The sequence below is a fragment of the Acartia tonsa genome, chromosome 11 (assembly GCF_053477335.1).
Source record: "Acartia tonsa isolate MP-2025a chromosome 11, ASM5347733v1, whole genome shotgun sequence".
NCBI classification, from domain to species: Eukaryota; Metazoa; Arthropoda; class Copepoda; order Calanoida; family Acartiidae; genus Acartia; species Acartia tonsa.
Window position 1 is genome coordinate 43,324,381 of NC_137270.1, and position 17,485 is coordinate 43,341,865.

The 17,485-nt window shown below is 31.9% G+C and overlaps 1 protein-coding gene across 1 annotated transcript in view; it reads right to left on the bottom strand.

Moving 5' to 3' along the window:
• Window positions 1-17,485, bottom strand: part of LOC145332548 (uncharacterized) — a 186,734-nt gene that overhangs the window by 131,827 nt on the left and 37,422 nt on the right. Inside the window, exon 4 of the mRNA XM_080177550.1 lies at window positions 10,270-10,327. Within this exon, the coding sequence (XP_080033676.1) occupies window positions 10,270-10,327 (58 nt within the window). The remainder of the gene's footprint in view (window positions 1-10,269; window positions 10,328-17,485) is intronic.

A 17,485-nucleotide genomic window follows, 5' to 3' on the forward strand; every position in this document is an offset into this window, starting at 1 on the left:
TATATATGTATAAATCAGAATCTGTAAAAATCTCAGATAGCCCCTTTCAAAAAACTGCTTTTTCCTTCCGGCGACTAGTGCGTATTTGATCTAAAAGTTGTGAGAAAAACTTTTGTTTGGTAAAGAATATATTACAAATATCTTTAGTTTCTAATCATATTATTTTATTGGCGGGAATACACTGACGCATATTTTTAGTTCTGCAAATTGTTTTTCCATATTCGTAAAAAGACACAATAGCAAAGCAAAAAGAAAGGGACATTTTCTGCTGTTGTAATCCGGAATCTAAAGGAATAAGACAATGGTCGATAAATTTTATACATTCCCAATGTTGATACACAAAATTATCCCTTTCGTAGATTACAATTAGTGATTGAAACGTTTGGACACTCAACTTAATGAAACAACCAATCATAATTCAAAAAAAGTCTCCAAAGATGTTAAGCCAACAAATAAGTAAACGCTGTCATAAAACTTTGGGGACTAGTGTAATAAACATGTTTAAACAGCCCAATGTCCACTTACTCCCCGCCATTATTAACGGAAGTAAATGCACATCTATTCTATTATTCTTGGATAAAAACTTTTTTGAGTAACATTTGTTAACAGTATCTATAAATATCAGCGCACGGCAACCGCTAATTCTTAGTTGTCTGGCTGCTTTAACCCTTAACGGTCGGGGGGGGGGGGGCGTTGAACGCCCCCCCCTCCGGTTTTTTCTATCTCATTTTATGTGTGTGAAAGATAAAGAGCCCAAACTGCTTGACTTTTTAAGTATGGGTATGACACATAACTGAGAGTTGGAATTTTTTGAATATCTCCATCCTGGCGGGCACAGGATGCCAGCAAACCTGGCAGGGTCATCCAGGTAAAGAGCAAAAATATTTTTTTGACTAAAACAAAGCATTTTACCATACCAAAATACTAAAAAATCCTCTAGTAGTACATCCTTATATAAAATACAGGTGTTCAAGTCACTTTCAGGTTCCAGGTATGATCCTGCAGGTCCTGATCCTCCAGGTCTCCAGAAATCTTTAAAATGCTCCTGTGGCCGCAATTTTTGACTTAGAGACTTCAAATTTTAAACTTAAGCTTTTCTTACATGTCTACGTAACGTATTAAAATTTCATGAAGATCCGCCGCCGTTTTCCCGCCGACCGCCGACTGCGGCGGCTGGCAGCTGCCAAGTACAGCTGCGGCCGCTGAAATTTATATTTTGATATTTCTAATGTAAAATTTACATAAAAATAAACATTTTCTGGGAAAAAATTTTTCTTCTAGCTTCAAAAATAAGAAAATTACAGCCGTTTGAAATTTTTAAGTAAAAAAAGACCTAAAAACAAAGGTTGTTAAATAAAAGGGTGAAGGAAGCGAAAATTGACTTAGACTTATAAAAGGTCGGAAATTCATTATCAAACAGGGGACTTGCACAAAAAAATTTAGCCCTCTAGCTCTAATAGGAACTGAGATAATTAGGGGGGGCGTTGAACGCCCCCCCCCCCCGACCGATTAAGGTGCGGCAAGGGGCCCGACTGTAAAGGGTTAATAGCGGCTTCTAGAATAAGAGGTAGGGTGGTATAGGCTAAAACCATTCTAGAACGTATATGAAGGTTTACCCCAAACTAAGAATTCAGTGGTTAGTGAGATCTTAATGGACAAAACCTCACTATCCTAAATTATTAAGAAATTAATTTTTGGATATAACCTTGAAATTTCGGTAAATTGATATTAGGTTATTTATTACCAGCGGCTACGCCCCTAGAGGCTTCTAGGGGCACTTGAGGGGGGGCGAGTCGAATTTGATAACCTATTTTTTTTTTTAGATTTGTAAAGAATAAGTAATTTTTTTTTACCCTCCCCCCAAAATAGTTATAAACCTTCCCGGGACCTATGAGAAGCTACCCTGTTAAGGAGAACCCGATCGGTTCAGCGGTTAGCGAGATCCTTTGGTACAAACAGACACACAAACACACAGACAAAAAGACAAACAGACATCCTGTTATTTTAATATAAAGATAAGAAAGCTTCACATAGCTCCTGTGATGGCTTTTAGGTTATCTTGTTTTGGATTTAAGTCTCTATGTCTTGGATGGTTTTATTATAATTTACTATTACAATTACTTTACCTCTAATAAATGTAATAATAGATATATAAATTCTAAATAAACAATTCAAAAATTGGATCAATGGTATCATTGTGTTGGAACAATACGACAACACTTTGATACAAAAGAACACCTGTTAGAAAAATCGCTAATAGTACTTTTCGTGGCAACGCCCCTTAAGGGGCGATTCGTAGTATTTTTAAAATGGCTTTTATAGTTTATTTTAAGTTATGTTGGGTTAGGTGATTGCACCACAGGGTTAGAGCCCCCCGCAGGGGCTAGAAATAGGAGAAAACCTTCTGCGAAAAATACAAAGAATTGCCCCTGAAGGTGCGTTGCCACGAAAGGGACAATATCCGAAAAATCTTTGTTAAACGGATTATTGTATCTGATTAACCATCTATGGTAATAGATCTATATATGTAATCAACATAAGTAAACAAACATAAACATATATTACAGGTATCTAAAGGGATAAGACAATGGCCGATAAATTAATGTACATCCCCAAAGAGCATACACAAAATTATCCCTTCTGTAGATTAGTTGATAAGTTTCTACACTTAACTTGATGAACCAACCATTAAATATTCAATAAAAGTCCCAAAAGTTGTTAAGCAAACAATATTATAAAACTTTGGGGACTATTGTATTAAACATCCCAATGTCCCCTCCCTCCCTGGAATAAATAACCAACAAAAACAAACTCTAACCTAGACAAGTAAGAGAATAAAATTGATATTCTTCTAAACAAGGATTATAATATCCAAAAGTAGCAAAAAACTTCAAATGAAAGTAAATTTATAATTCTAAATTAATTAAATCCCATTTTTTAGCTTAATAGTAAGGTTTTGGGGTATAGTCCCTTTTGTAACCTTATGGGGCGATTCTTAGTATTTTTCACAGTAGGTTTTCTCCTATTTCTAGCCCCTGCGGGGCCAATTACCTAACCCTGTGGGGCAATCACCAAACCCAATATAACCTAACCTAAAATAACCTATAAAAAGCCATTTTAAAAATACAACGAATCGCCCCTTATGGGGCGATGTTACGAAAGGGACTATTCTCGGGTTTTGTTTGTCCGTTATGCTTAAATATTTCACCTTTCCAGGAAAGCTTCAAAAAGACAGGAATCTCAAGGCATAAAACAATTACCGATAAATTTATGTACATCCTTAACGATGGTGCAGGAAATTACCACTTTTTTAGATTTAAATTAGTAGTTGAAACGTTTGAACACTCAGCTTAATAAATAAACCCATAAAAATTCACTTATGTCCCCATTCATGTTAAGACAACGAATAATAAAACGTTATCATAAAACTTTGGGGACTAGTGTAATTAAAAGCCCATTGTCCCCTCTCTCTCTGTCTAAAAGGTTTGCTATAACTTGGGTTATATTATTTTTAAAAATTTAAGTCTTTGTATAGTTTCAGACTATTTTGAAAAACACATATTTATTTTCAGACTTAACTGTTAAAGATATAAATGTAAAATTGTAAATTGTGTACCTAAAGGTTGGTTATGAAAGCTTTTAGTGCAAAATCAATTGATAGTAAAGATCCAAAGATTTCCCTTTGAAATACTCAAATTTTCAAGAATTCATACGAAACAACTTTGGATGAAAAAACAGCAAAGCTTTTTGTTTCAAAAGTTTAAACACTAAACCTAAATCTTAAAACCTAAAGTTTTAAAATTAAATTATCTTATTCAAATGCTTAAAATCTTTTTTTAAATCTTATTAAATTTTGATTAGTTGGTTCAAACCAGCAGTGTACTAACTTATTAACCAATAAGTTTTATCTACATATGGAGGTAATTTTGTTTAACATAATTATTAGTGTTCATAAATGTATTGTCCACTAAGAGTTATATGTATGAGTTATCAATTGCCTTACTTTTCCTTTATTTGCGCTACTTTTAAACATTTGTGAGTGGTAGTTTTGCATAAACGTTATATTATGCAAAATTTTGATATAATATGTATATGTGTTACGAAGAGTGGTTTCAAACAGGGATTTAAAGGGGTAAGACAATGGTCGATAAATTGATGTACATTAACCCCAATGCAATGGTGATAAACAAAATTATCCCTTCAGTATATTGCATTTAGTGGATGAAACGTTTGACGCTCAAATTAATGAACCAACCAATCAACATTCCATGAAAGTCCCCAAAGTTGTTGAGCCAATGAATAAAAGACGTTATACAAAACTTTGGGGACTAGTTTAATATACAGCTGTCTTAGTTTCAAAAGTAGTAATTTTTTTACAATAACAAAAATATTATGTTTTTTTTTATTTTCACTCAGATGACACAACATTTTTGATATTTCTAACTGTGCCATTGCGATGCTGTGAGTATTAGTGCAAAAAATGGGGACATGATTCCAGTGACGTCATATTTTTCTTTCCCGAAAAAGGGAAGGGGGAAAGAAAAAAAGAGATTTTCTTCCCCCCTTCCCTTTTTCGGGAAAGAAAAATATGACGTCACTGGAATCATGTCCCCATTTTTGCACCAATACTCACAGCATCTGCCATTGCTAATATTTTAGTCTGCAAGAATAATGGATATAGAATACGTGGATATTGTAAGAGATTCTCGCATACCCTGATAAAATTTTTTTCCCAGCTGGCTAATATAACGATGCTCCCCCCATATGATTTTACCCCAACCCCTACAATAACCATAGAGAAAAATATTGACCAATAACTGAGGACTAAATTAGCAACCTAAAATGAAAAATTCCCTGGTTACAATATCCAAGTATTATATATCCATTGTATGAATATTGAATATTTTCTAAAGCAAAAATATGAATAAATTTTCATTACCAGCCAACCGGGATAACAGGGATTGAGGAAACAGTTGTTCTCCCATTCGTTGGCTTCAACATCTTGGGTACTTTTATAAAACTTTGTTTGTTTGGTTTAAAATAGCATTGGCCAAGCTTTGATATCAATAATTCTAATCTACCGTTTAGGAGTTTGTATCAAATCTCCGTTCACACTGCACTGTCTTATTCCTTAAGTTTGGATGATTGGTTTGTAATAGTTAGGACATTTATCTATTATCAAAAATTCATCATGACTTTTCAAGTTATCTTTAAAAAAAATATAAATCAAACAGATTTTCATTTAATTAAAGTTTGGGGTATTAATTTACAAAATGATGAAATATAATGGAATTCAGATGACTATTAAATGCTTTTTATGCCCATAATATTTAATATTTGACTTTGGTATTTACACAAAGATGCCAAAATCCGACAAAAAAAAACGTCAATGGCAAATTTATCTATGAGTAGCACAGAAAAAAAACCTTATTAATACCTCAACCTTAGTCGGCTATACTTTTTTGTTTGTTATTACTTTAAGACAGGTTATGTTAGGTTATATTTGGTACTAGATAACCCAAAAGGGTTAGGACACTGTAGATTGAGGTCCCCCTTCCGCTTGGGTTAGACATATGGAAAAACTATTCTCCCCCTTTCCTTATTTTTTCAAAAATTATTTAGGGGGAGGGGGGGTTCAATGCTAGAAAAGAATTGAGAGGGAAAGTAACTAAATATTTCTCAATATTCTGTTGCGGCTGCTGCTTTTAATAGACATTTATTGCAAATTCCAGACCATTTTATAAATTTTATGAAGGTAGGGTTTGGAACTTGATTTGTTACATATTACATTTGAGGACGTTGGACTTTTTTACATATTCTGAATAATATTGAAAGCAACAATATGTTTAAATTGAATATGTGAATATTTATTGAATACATATTAAATAAAATAAATTTATGTATATGCTTTCTATAGGAAGTTTGGCATTTGAATTTACTTCTGTTTACTTGTTCGGTTAAAAATCAGGTATTCCTTGGACCTAAGAGGTGGTTAACGTAAAGGAGAAACATATTGGATCAGCAGTTAGCGAGATCCTTCGCTACAAGCTCACAGACACATAGATAGACAATCATCCTCTAACGTTCTTACATGGACTAAGATCTATTTTCCTAGTTCATTTAAACAGCTAAATAAAACACCTAATTAAAGATTATTGTTTTATAAATATGCCTATAGCAGTTTAAATTATGCCCTCCTAAGAATTCAGGAGTACATTTATAACCCCCACCATACAAAGTTTGAAAGTGCTAAATTGAGGGCCAATTTTGTATAACCTTATTCACTCCAAAATTATATCACATGTACAGGGTGTGTTGCTTTAACTGGCGCATTTATCAATCTTCAATACAATCTCTTCTAACATTAGACTCTTGTAATAAGTAAAAAATGTGATTTTCTTTTTTGATTTTTTGTAAGATATCAACGTAAAAAGTCAAATTTTGCTTCCTTAACCCCTTAATAAAGTAACACTTGTTTTTAGGTTCTTTTTTAATGAAAATGGCTAAAGTGGACACATCAAATAAGATCAATTTATACAAAATCATGTAAAAAAAATTGCGGTTATAGGAGCCGTTCAAGTTTTCTAGAGACCTGCAAGCTAGTACCTGGAACCTAAAGTTAGCTTGGACAGTTTTTAAATTTAGTGACACATCCTGTATCTGCATATTTGTAAAATATTTCAATATAATTCTAAATTATTATGTAAATTGTTTTCCTAGCAATCACAGATAAAGATTCTAAAAAAATAAAGGATGGTTGAACTGGTTGATCATAAATTTATATAAAATACAGAAGAAGTAGTTTTATTTATGATTATTGGGAATGTACATCAATTTATTTTTCATTGTCTAATCCCTTAATATTTTCATATGTTTTTTTAAGATTCTATATTACCATCCTAATAATAAAATAACAGTTTTAAATATTTGAATAGATATTTATGAATGAGTTTGATAAGATAATTATGTGACCATTTCATGAATAAAGTTTGTCAAATAAAATTACAATGTCATTGAAGCCCCGTGGGTATGATTATAATATTTATCAATAAATAGATCTGACTTATCAATGAATTTTAAAACAAATTAAATATCTTCCTATTATGCCTTTGGTTTGTTGAATTTATCTGTTCATGCATTACAAATAATGGTTCAGATAGTAAATAAAAGTAGTATAAAAATCTTTTAAAAAGGACCATGGAAAGAAAACGAAGTGGCGGGTTTCGTCTTATTTTCACAATATTTTTGCCCCTTTTTCTAGCCCCTAAGGGGAACTCTAACCCTGCGGGGCAATCATTAATATTTACCTAAAATAACTTATCAACAGCTACGGAGAAAATACGACGAAGCCCACCACTTCGTTTTTCTTTCCATGACCAAAAATAACTCTTTTTATCCTAAATCCTAAAGATTTCATAAAAATTCACACGGCCTATCCATTGCCCTGCTAATAATAATGTTTAATTTGAGCTGTTTTTGATGAACACTTGTTAGAAAAAAAGTGCTTAGTGCATATTTGTGTTGACAGTGTTTAGATGCCTGGGGCTTCTCACTGTTAGATAATAGATTTTTAAACTAGATGGGCAATGAGAATTGTTAAGCGACGATAATTTTAGACATTAGACAATATAACTTTCTGAAAGCTAGCTTTATTCTATGAAATTCAACTACTATAGCTGACTTCCGAAACAGCGTAAAGTGCCTCCAAAAATGACGTCATACAATAAAATGACCAATGTTAGGCCAGTATACATTGTAGTTGACCGATGGCAAAATATATACTGGCCTCTCATTGGTCATTTTATTGTATGACGTCATTTTTTTGACGGCTTTTTACGCTGTCTCCGGACAAATAACCGATCTTTCTTAATAAAATTTGTACACGTTCTAACGAATAATATGGTCGGATTAATCGTACACTGTGTTCTTATTAGTCAAATTTACTGATTAGGGGTCTAGGTGTAATATAGTTATTGCCGCAGACTTCTTACTATTAGATACAATAAACTAGAATGCAAATAGCAGGAAGGGATGGGATATTGGTCTGAAACTATAATCGTCCCTAAAGTTTTATCACCAGGTTCTCTCCTTAGTTTCCCTAAATACTTTGAGTCTTTTATCATATAATTAATAGTTATTTCTCGCATCGTATTATAAACGGCTATCCGCGGATATAGAAAGTACAATTATGATATTTAAACTAGTTTTTTAGCCCCGAGGTGCCGAAGGCAACGGCTAAAAAAACTGGTTTTAATCTTATGATTGTACATTTCTATATTCGTAGAAAGCCGGATATAATACGATGCTAGACATAGTTTTTTCGTATGGATGAGAACCGGTTCCTATCCACCGGATTCGAATGAATACGAGAAATCAAATTATTGTATTTTAAGACTTAATTTAATAATTATACAGATATTTTACTAGTTGTATCTAATCGCCCTAAGAATCAATATTCAAAAATAAAGATAATAAGAAAAATAAACCATTTTTAAAAACTAAAAAATGATAAAATTAGAAGTTTTAAATTAATAGGATGATTCTAATGGAACTAACTGAACTGTTAAAGCTACCAGTTTCTAACAACCCGAACCTAAATGTAAAAAAAACATGATACACTAATTGTGTATCTATCTATGTTAACTCTATTGTGCAGAATCTAAACTGCAAAGATTTGTGCAACCAAAATTCCTGCATTTCAACAATATAGGTTACTACACTATAATAGTAATCAAATATTTGCTAACACAAATTCTTAATGGCTTTTTAGCAGGGCTCGGCAGCTGCGCGCCAGCCACCAGACAGCCGCAGCCAAATTTTGTGCGTCGAGTCCTGCTTTTAAGCAGTTGTCTTTTAATAAAAACATATACCTATTATACTATATTAAGCAAAAATTACTAAATATTTTTCAATCGGTAACGAAAGGGGTAAGTGGGAAGAAACATAGCCTAAAACTACCTAAAGACTTAAATCTAAGAATGAAATAGCCTATAGCCATACCAGGACCTATGTGAAGCTTCATTAAAGAGGAAACTTAATCGGTTCAGTGGTTAGGAAGATCTAAACAGACAAAAACTTTCTATAACAGAATATGCTTGTTAGTCTAAAAATGTTGGATTAAAGTTTTTAAAATGTTGTGCTGGAATGGTATTTGTAACCTTGTCTAAAGTATCATAACAATGGATATAAGATATACGTGGATATATTGACAGGGAAAAATTTGTCGTCAATTTTGCTTGGTAATATTGACCTATTTATTGGTCATTTTACTCATCCAGTAGGATGAGAGGGAATCGGGTAAAGCGGGTGGTTGAGGGTATCATTATTTTAGCCAGCAGCAAACAACACTTTGTCAGAGTACATAAAAAAACCGGTGCAACATCCAAGTAATAATATATCTATTATTATAACTAAGCCTGGGGCAAGGTAGCAACACTTAACTAAATATTCTACACTTTAGCTTGTTAACACAGGGAGGGAGTAGACAATGGGCTGTTTATTACACTATTCCCCAAAGTTTTATAATAACTTTTTTTATTCATGGCTTTACAACATTGGGGACGTTTATTGAATTTTGATTGGTTGGCTCATTAAGTTGAGTGTATAAACGTTTTAGCCACTACAGAAAGCGTACTTTAGTGTATCATCAATGTGGATTAATTTATCGGCCGATGGCTTATCCCTTTAGATCCCTGATGTAAACATTTAACTTGATCATATTAAGTAGGCACTTTTAGAACTTATATTTCTTAGGCCCAATTTTCGTTTATTTTTTATCGAAAATATCTAAGTAATATGTTTATAGATTAAAAAGCTCTGGCATTTTAGAGCGCAAAATCCATAAAAATTGTGTAGGCTAACATAGGATTTAAGTTTCCTAAGCCTTAAATATTTATAAAGAAAATTGTATAGAAAATCCTTAACTATATGGTTAGTCTAAGAAATTTTCACTTTAGTGTATTATCAAGGTGACATTGAATTGAAACTTTTTCTTGTACGCAAGGTTTATAAAAAGTTCTCTCATTTGTTGGCCTAACTCTTTAGAAACTGTTAATGAATATTGATTGGCTGGTATCAATCTAGGACTAGACTTTTATATACAAATAATTTTAGTTAACAGAAGGCATTTAATTTTGTTTTTCTTAATTATGGGGTGCATAGATTTATTGTTCATTATCTTATACATTGAGATCCCTTACATTTAATAAAAAATGGTTCAGAGGCCGAATTTCATGGATGAAGTCGCTGTCGACTGTATAAAAATGTTCCCTGTAAGAGACGGAGTCCCCGGGTAGATAGGCAGACTTCTCCTCCTCTTGTAAAATACCTGAAATAATAGATGGATAATCATTCACTTTACTTTACTTTTTTGTACATTGTACAAGTGGAATGAATATAGAATAGAATGGATATTGTTACAGGAGAATTTTTGTCGTCAATTAAAATTAGATTTTTAATATAGTCCTTAGATATTTGCCAATGCCTCAAGAGGTGGATGGGATGGACAGGGGGTGGGGATGATGAGGGTACCGTTAGCCAGCTAGGAAAAACATTTGATGGGTCTAAGCAAGAATATTCATGTAATCTATATTAATTCCCATTGACTTCGTTAGATTTAAGTATTATTGAACAGGAAACGTCGTCAGAGAATAATTAGTTTAGCGGCATTTAGCGGCCATATATCTGCTAAAAAATCCTAGCTGCCATATTTTATTGTCAGCAAGCCAGTTATACAACAATCTTCAGTCGAAGGCAATTGGTTGTCTATCTTGTTCAAAATTGTTACAGACATTCCCATTTTGTTAAATGTTTTTATTTTGATATTTTTGTAAAGTTCCTAAGTTATAATCTAAAAAGAAAACAGAAGAACGTATTAAAGGATTATACTCAAAATAATAATAAGATCTTCCTACAAAATGACTGCAAAAGACTTTTAGATTAAATTAAATTCCAATAATTTCAAGTTTTTAACACTAATATATAAAGTTGTAGTATGTATTAAGATTTTAATAACTACTGAACTGATTTAGTTCTCGTTTTTAGAGAAGCACCACATAAATAATGAGATTGTTATTTTGAGATTCAAGACTTGAAATAGTTTTATCTCAAAATTTTAGCCCTTTAAATGTGAAGCCCCTTAGACTTAATTTTCAAATAAAATAGCCTTAACCCGTATCAGGATCTGTGACAAGCTTTATAAAAATAAAACTTAATCGGTTCATTATTTACTTTTCCGTAATAGGACTAAAAGTATTGTTTCTTGTATTAAAAATTTGTTGTTATGTATGAGTACTTCATAATAACATTATGCCTCTTTTCTATTATAGTTGGTCCACAAAGGAAAAGATTAGGTAATATCACTCTTTTTTACACTTGGGGCATTCTGACCCCCCCCCCCCCTTCATCTATAAATTAGTCACTTTAAAGTGATAAATCAAGGGAGGGAGGAAAGATTTGGATACTTAAAACCTGATTGGTTGTTACAATCTAGCAGTGTCTAAACTTTCCAATCAGTATTTTTTTTTCAATTCAAGAAGAAATTTTGTTTAATATAAATTATCATACATTAAGTTAAGGACAATTGTCTTTTACAATAAAGATCCATGCGAATTTTTTATTTTAGATGGACCCCAAAGTTATCAAGTCTGTCAAATAGGCTTAACAATTTACTGGGTGGGGTAGTGGGTCTACTGTAAGGAGTAGAGTCAGTTAAGTATAATTAGGAAAAATATTTTATATGGTTGGAAAGATAAGAATTAAAATTTCAAAAATATTTGTCTTATGATTCATTTTAAAACATAAATTTCATTTCAGAGTTCACATTTGTTTAGAGATATTGTCAATAAACTACCACAAAACAAAAAAAGCAATTTTTAAATGATTTATGAGGTTGGATGATAGAGTACCATGGAGGAAGGAGACTTTGGACTGTAAATTATACTAATACCCATAGTTTTATTCACACATTATCTCATTTGTTGGCTTTAGAACTTTTTTCATATAAGATTTTGATTGGGTAGTACAAACTAGCATTGCAGAGTCCAACCAGTTCCACCAGTACGTTTACATTGTTGTTAATGTGAAATTTATTGCCTTAATTGTTTTATCCATTATAAACCTTTTATAACAACTTGAAAAAAACTTTGGTATAAAAAATGTAATATCTAATTACTCACTTTAATGACAAAATTCTGCATAAATTGATTAAAAATAAAACAAATAAAGTTTTAAACATGAAATTGGAAAAATGTCAGAAATAAACCTCACATTAAACATAAATGGTAGGGTGTTCATATAAAATCTGATGAAAATTTTTTTAAAAAAGGTTACAAAGCCATAAACTGAACACAGTAATAGTGTCTGACTGATTATTACGTAACAAAAAAAATTAGCCAATGAGAGGCCGTTATTGACCAACGGTAAAATTTATAGTACTATTACTGTGTTCCCATAAACTCTTGGTCTAGAGCGGGGAGGGGTTAAATAACTGTATGTTGACGGGGTGGGGAGCCTGTCCCAACTTTCAATTGGGTTGTAGAAAGTCAGTCAATAGCGTCAGAAACATTAACACAACGAAGAAGCTACAAAAGAATAGAAAGCAATTTTCTAGCAGACGAAAAAGGTCCTCGCCACTGGAATCAGATTGTTGTCTGGGTTTATACATCTATACTTAGAAATTTACTAGTATAATATTAAAGACTAGCGGCTACGCCCCTAGAGGCCTCTAGTGGCACTTTAAATGTTTTTGTTTGTTAAAGTTAATTTTTTATGTACGATACCTCTTTATTTGATTTTTTTGTCATTTCTCTTGGGAGGGTGGTGGTACCCTCCCCCAAAATAGTTATAAACCTTTCCGGGACTTATGAGAAGCTACCCTGTTAAGGAGAACCCGATCGGTTCAGCGGTTAGCGAGATCCTTCGGTACAAACACACAAACACACAGACATCCTGTTACTTTAGTATAAGGATAAGAAAATAGACTGATAAATAAAGTTTAAAGTTAGGTGCTCATTGTTCAAGAGAATCTTCACACAAAAAAATTATCAGTGTGTCTTTGGTAGCAATTAAGAACATCTCTGAAAAAAAAAATACTTTGAAGTCTTTTGTAGCATGACCTACACTGCGACAGATCATGTACATCTTATACTGGAAATACATTGTCATTGGAAATATTCACAAAAATTCAGGTGTTCGTCTTAAATGGAAGCCGAGAAATTCACATCAAAATGTTTCAGACAGACGAACAGACACATATCTATAATACAAAGTAGAATGATGTCTGTCCGTCCGTCCGTCCCTTAAGATCTCGGTAACCACTGAACCGTTTGGATTCTACTCTTCAAAGAATATACCTACTGGTCCTGTGGTGGTTATAGGATATTTTCTTGGGGGGTAGGACACCCCAAACCCCTCAAAAAACATTTTTTTTTTAGGCACGTACCTAATCTTTTTTTAATTACCTCTTGGGGCAAATAATGTAGTAACTCAACGATAAAAATTATATTTAGAAATGCTTTAATGAATTGTTTTTAATTTTGACTAAATTGTATGAATCTAAAAGTTTTTAACGTGGTTGTATACTTTACACTAGTAACCACAATTTATTATTTTTGGCGGTAAAAACTTATTTTCATATAATAGAATTAGTAGCGGTGCTACTATTTAAATTACGTCGTTTGAGGTGATCTAGTGAATTTAGTTGTTTGTTCATCATATAAAGCTTCCCATAAAGTAACAGCTATAAGGACGATCAATAGAAAGATAACAACAGTATTTCATCCTCTTTTTCATTATTTTACTAATCGCTGACAGCTGTCTTTAATATGATGTAATAAATAACTATTAAGCTTCCTAATACCGGTTTAATTGGTTAGCTTTTAAGAAGTTTATAAATGTACAAAGGATAGGGTTTTACGAAATCGTTTTCTTTAATCAGAAATTTTTTCAATAAACTTTAAATTTATATCATCAATATGAGAAATGGTGTACTGATGGACGTGCAAACATGTATTAAGCACCTAACATAGAAACTGCGCTATATTAAAAGGTGAACAAAAAGTAGCCGCGCGTCAGCCGCGATGAGTCCTCAAATTTAAACCCATTTGGACGCTTTTTACATTTTCTAAAACTGACGCAAAAGGGGGAGTTTTGGGTCAGGTTTAGACTTCCAACTGATTTTAAAAATTGTAAAGGTTTGATTTTTCTTGGACTGAAGCGAGGATGTTGAGCCCTGACAAAACGAAAGACAATAATCTGCGTACCTTTGATTATAATTAAATAAATAGTAAAGTAATTGCAGGAAATAATTTTAAAAAGAGGCCTACTAGACATTAAAATATTGAAAACATGGGTGCTTTCCTTTAAAATGCCTAGTGAGCACAAAAATCTCCCCGTACTTTTTAAATATATTAAAAATAAGGATTAGTTTGATTGTATAATCTTTGTCTGAAAGTCCTTATTATGAATTATAATGAGTTGCGCATATTTTGGGCCAAGACATTGTCCCTACTCTAATATTTAATGTCACGTATCTTAGCAGCAGTGTAAACCATTTTAACGTCTTTAGTTATGATGCAGTGTGGAGCCGAGATTCAAACACACGGTCGCGGGTAAAAGACTGCCTAATTTTCCATATAACTTTTGTCTATATTTATAGATTCTTTAAAAATCTATTAAAATAAACTTGCTTCTTGCGAACTTATAACCCAATAAAACAAAAAATGTATTAAATATTAAACATAAATAAAAAGACTTGTAAATCAAAATATGTTTAAACAAGAACAATTATGTCCATAAGTTGCACAGCAATAACAAGCTTCTAATATTTAGATAATAAAAACAATCAATAAAGTGTAATACAGAGGAAATTGATAGGAAAACTTTGTCTAAAAGTAGCAAAAAAACAAACGCATTATGGACTATGTATAACTATAGAGTAGCCTTGAACAACAAATACAAACATAAAATCGGCAATATAATTGTAAATATGTTTCAATTGTGAAGCGCTATCACTTACGCTTATTAATATCTTTAAAAGCTAGAAGTTTCGCATATTAACTAAAGCATAGTATAACTCCCTCTTTTCGTCTACTTTATTAAAACCAATTATTTTACGTTATTGTGTCTTTTAGCAGGGAGGGAGGGGACATTGGGCTGTTTATTACACTAGTCCCCAAAGTCTTATAATAATGTTTTCTTATGCATTGGCATAACAACCTTGGGGACATTTATTGAATTTTAATTGGTTGGTTCATTTAGTTTAGTGTCCAAACGTTTCAACCATTTTTGTCTTCTACAGAAGGGGTAATTTTGAGGGATGTACATCAATTTATCGGCTATTGTCTTATCCCTTTCGATCCCTGGTCTTTTTAGCTAATATAAAAACACTTTTATGGCACTTTGGAGGAATTGATATGACACCGCTTCAATTGTAGTAAATGTATTTATAATTGAGGTGGAAAGGAAAACAATTTGAAATAATGATAACCTTTTGGTCCCTTTATATGTCAAAGATTGGTAGGATTTAACTTTATAATGGCGTACTCATTTATAGCAGCATATAGTACATATATGTAGGGTTTAACTCAATAATGGCGTACCTATTTTGGACAACTTTAAGTACCTTTATATGTCTAAGATTGGTTTAACTTATCTATAACGTATTCATTTAGGGCAGCAATTAGTTCATTTATATTTGTAGATTTTTACTCAATAATTGGTACTCCCTTATTGCAGCATATAGTACCTATATGTAGGGTTTAACTCAATAATGACGTACCCATTAAGAGCAACTTTTAGTACCTATACATACTAAACATTGGTAGGGTTTAACTTAATAATGGTGAACTCATTCAAAGCGACATTTAAGTGTCTTTATATCTGTTGTGCTTTACTCACGAATGGTGTATATATTTAGAGCAACCTATAGAGTATTTATATGTTAAAGAATGGTAAGCTTCTAGGGGCGTAGCCACTAGAAAATATTAAGTTAATAGAAAGTTTACTAAAAAACTTCAATATTTACTGCTAACTGAAGTAATTTCAATATTTAAAGCAATTAATAAATGTTAGTAAATGATAATAAAAGGGGGAAAAGGCATTTTTCATGTTTATGTAAAAAGTGACACTTGACTTATTTAAATTTAGTTACATTACAACAGAATCAAGGATAAAAACAGTGATAAAGCGTAGTTAACATATCAAACATAAAAAAAAATTATCATACACTATATGTTTAAATTCAGGAGACTAATAATTGTCATAATTTTACATTTTAAAATTATTTTTTATTGTCCTAGGGTTCACCATTTGAAAAATCTAAGACGACGATTTTTGTACGATTTCACCTATTGTTAAAGGAATCATTATGTGTAAATGTTAGTCTGAATTCTAAATTGGGGAGCTTCATTTTTATGAATGCTGTCATCCTTGTGTAATAAAAAGTGGTATCATCAAAAGCATTTTTTGAGGGAATATAAAATTATAGAATTTTCATTTGGAATTAATTAGATTAACTGAGTAAAATTGTAATTCTCATTAATTGAAAACATCAAACACTTTTAATAAATCCCTTTTGGGTAATTTCTTTTAATCTTTTATAATTTGATTATCAAAAAGTAGCGTAGCAATTACAAATTATCTTTTTAAAATTAAAATAAAACGTTAAACTGTAATACTGTTCAGGGATCTCAAGGGATAAGACAATGGCCAACAAATTGATGTACTGTACATCCCCCATGATTATAAAAAAAATACTCTTCGGTAGATTACAATAAGTGGTTGAAACGTTTGGACTCTCAAGTGAATGAACCAACCAATCAAAGTTTAATAATGTTCCTAAGCAAGGATAAGAAAGCATTATTATTATTAGACTTGGATACTATTGTAATAAACAGTCCAATATCTTCTCCCTCCCTGTACTATAATACTATGATAGTAACCCTGATAAACTTGACAAAAGTTTTCTAAGCAGGAAATGAGTTTTCCTCGTAGCAAAAGTATTTCAAGCTAAGTTGTCATAATGTTTAGTCAGGGAGAGAGGGGACATTGGACTGGAAATTACCCGGTACCCTAAGTTTGCGTAAAAACTTTAAGTACGTTTATTATATTATGATTGCTTAGTTCAATTTAGCAGTGTCCAAACTTTTAAACCGATAAACTCTTAAAAATAACATAAAGTAGTATATATTTTTTCAAAATAAAAACATGAACTTGTCTAAGAAACACTTTGACTCGAGTTTAAATTGTACAATCTTATATGGTTGCTCTTTTCAGCAGTAACTTTTCAAAGCCATATTAAATTCTTTTCAACGGTGTAAAATAGAAAAATAGAAAATATAATGCAGGTATCTAAAGGAAAAAGACAATGGCCAATTAATTGATGTACATTCCCAATGATGATATACAGAATTACCCCTTGTGTAGATTACAATTAGTGGTTGAAACATTTTGACACTCAACTTAATGGACCAATCAATCAAAATCC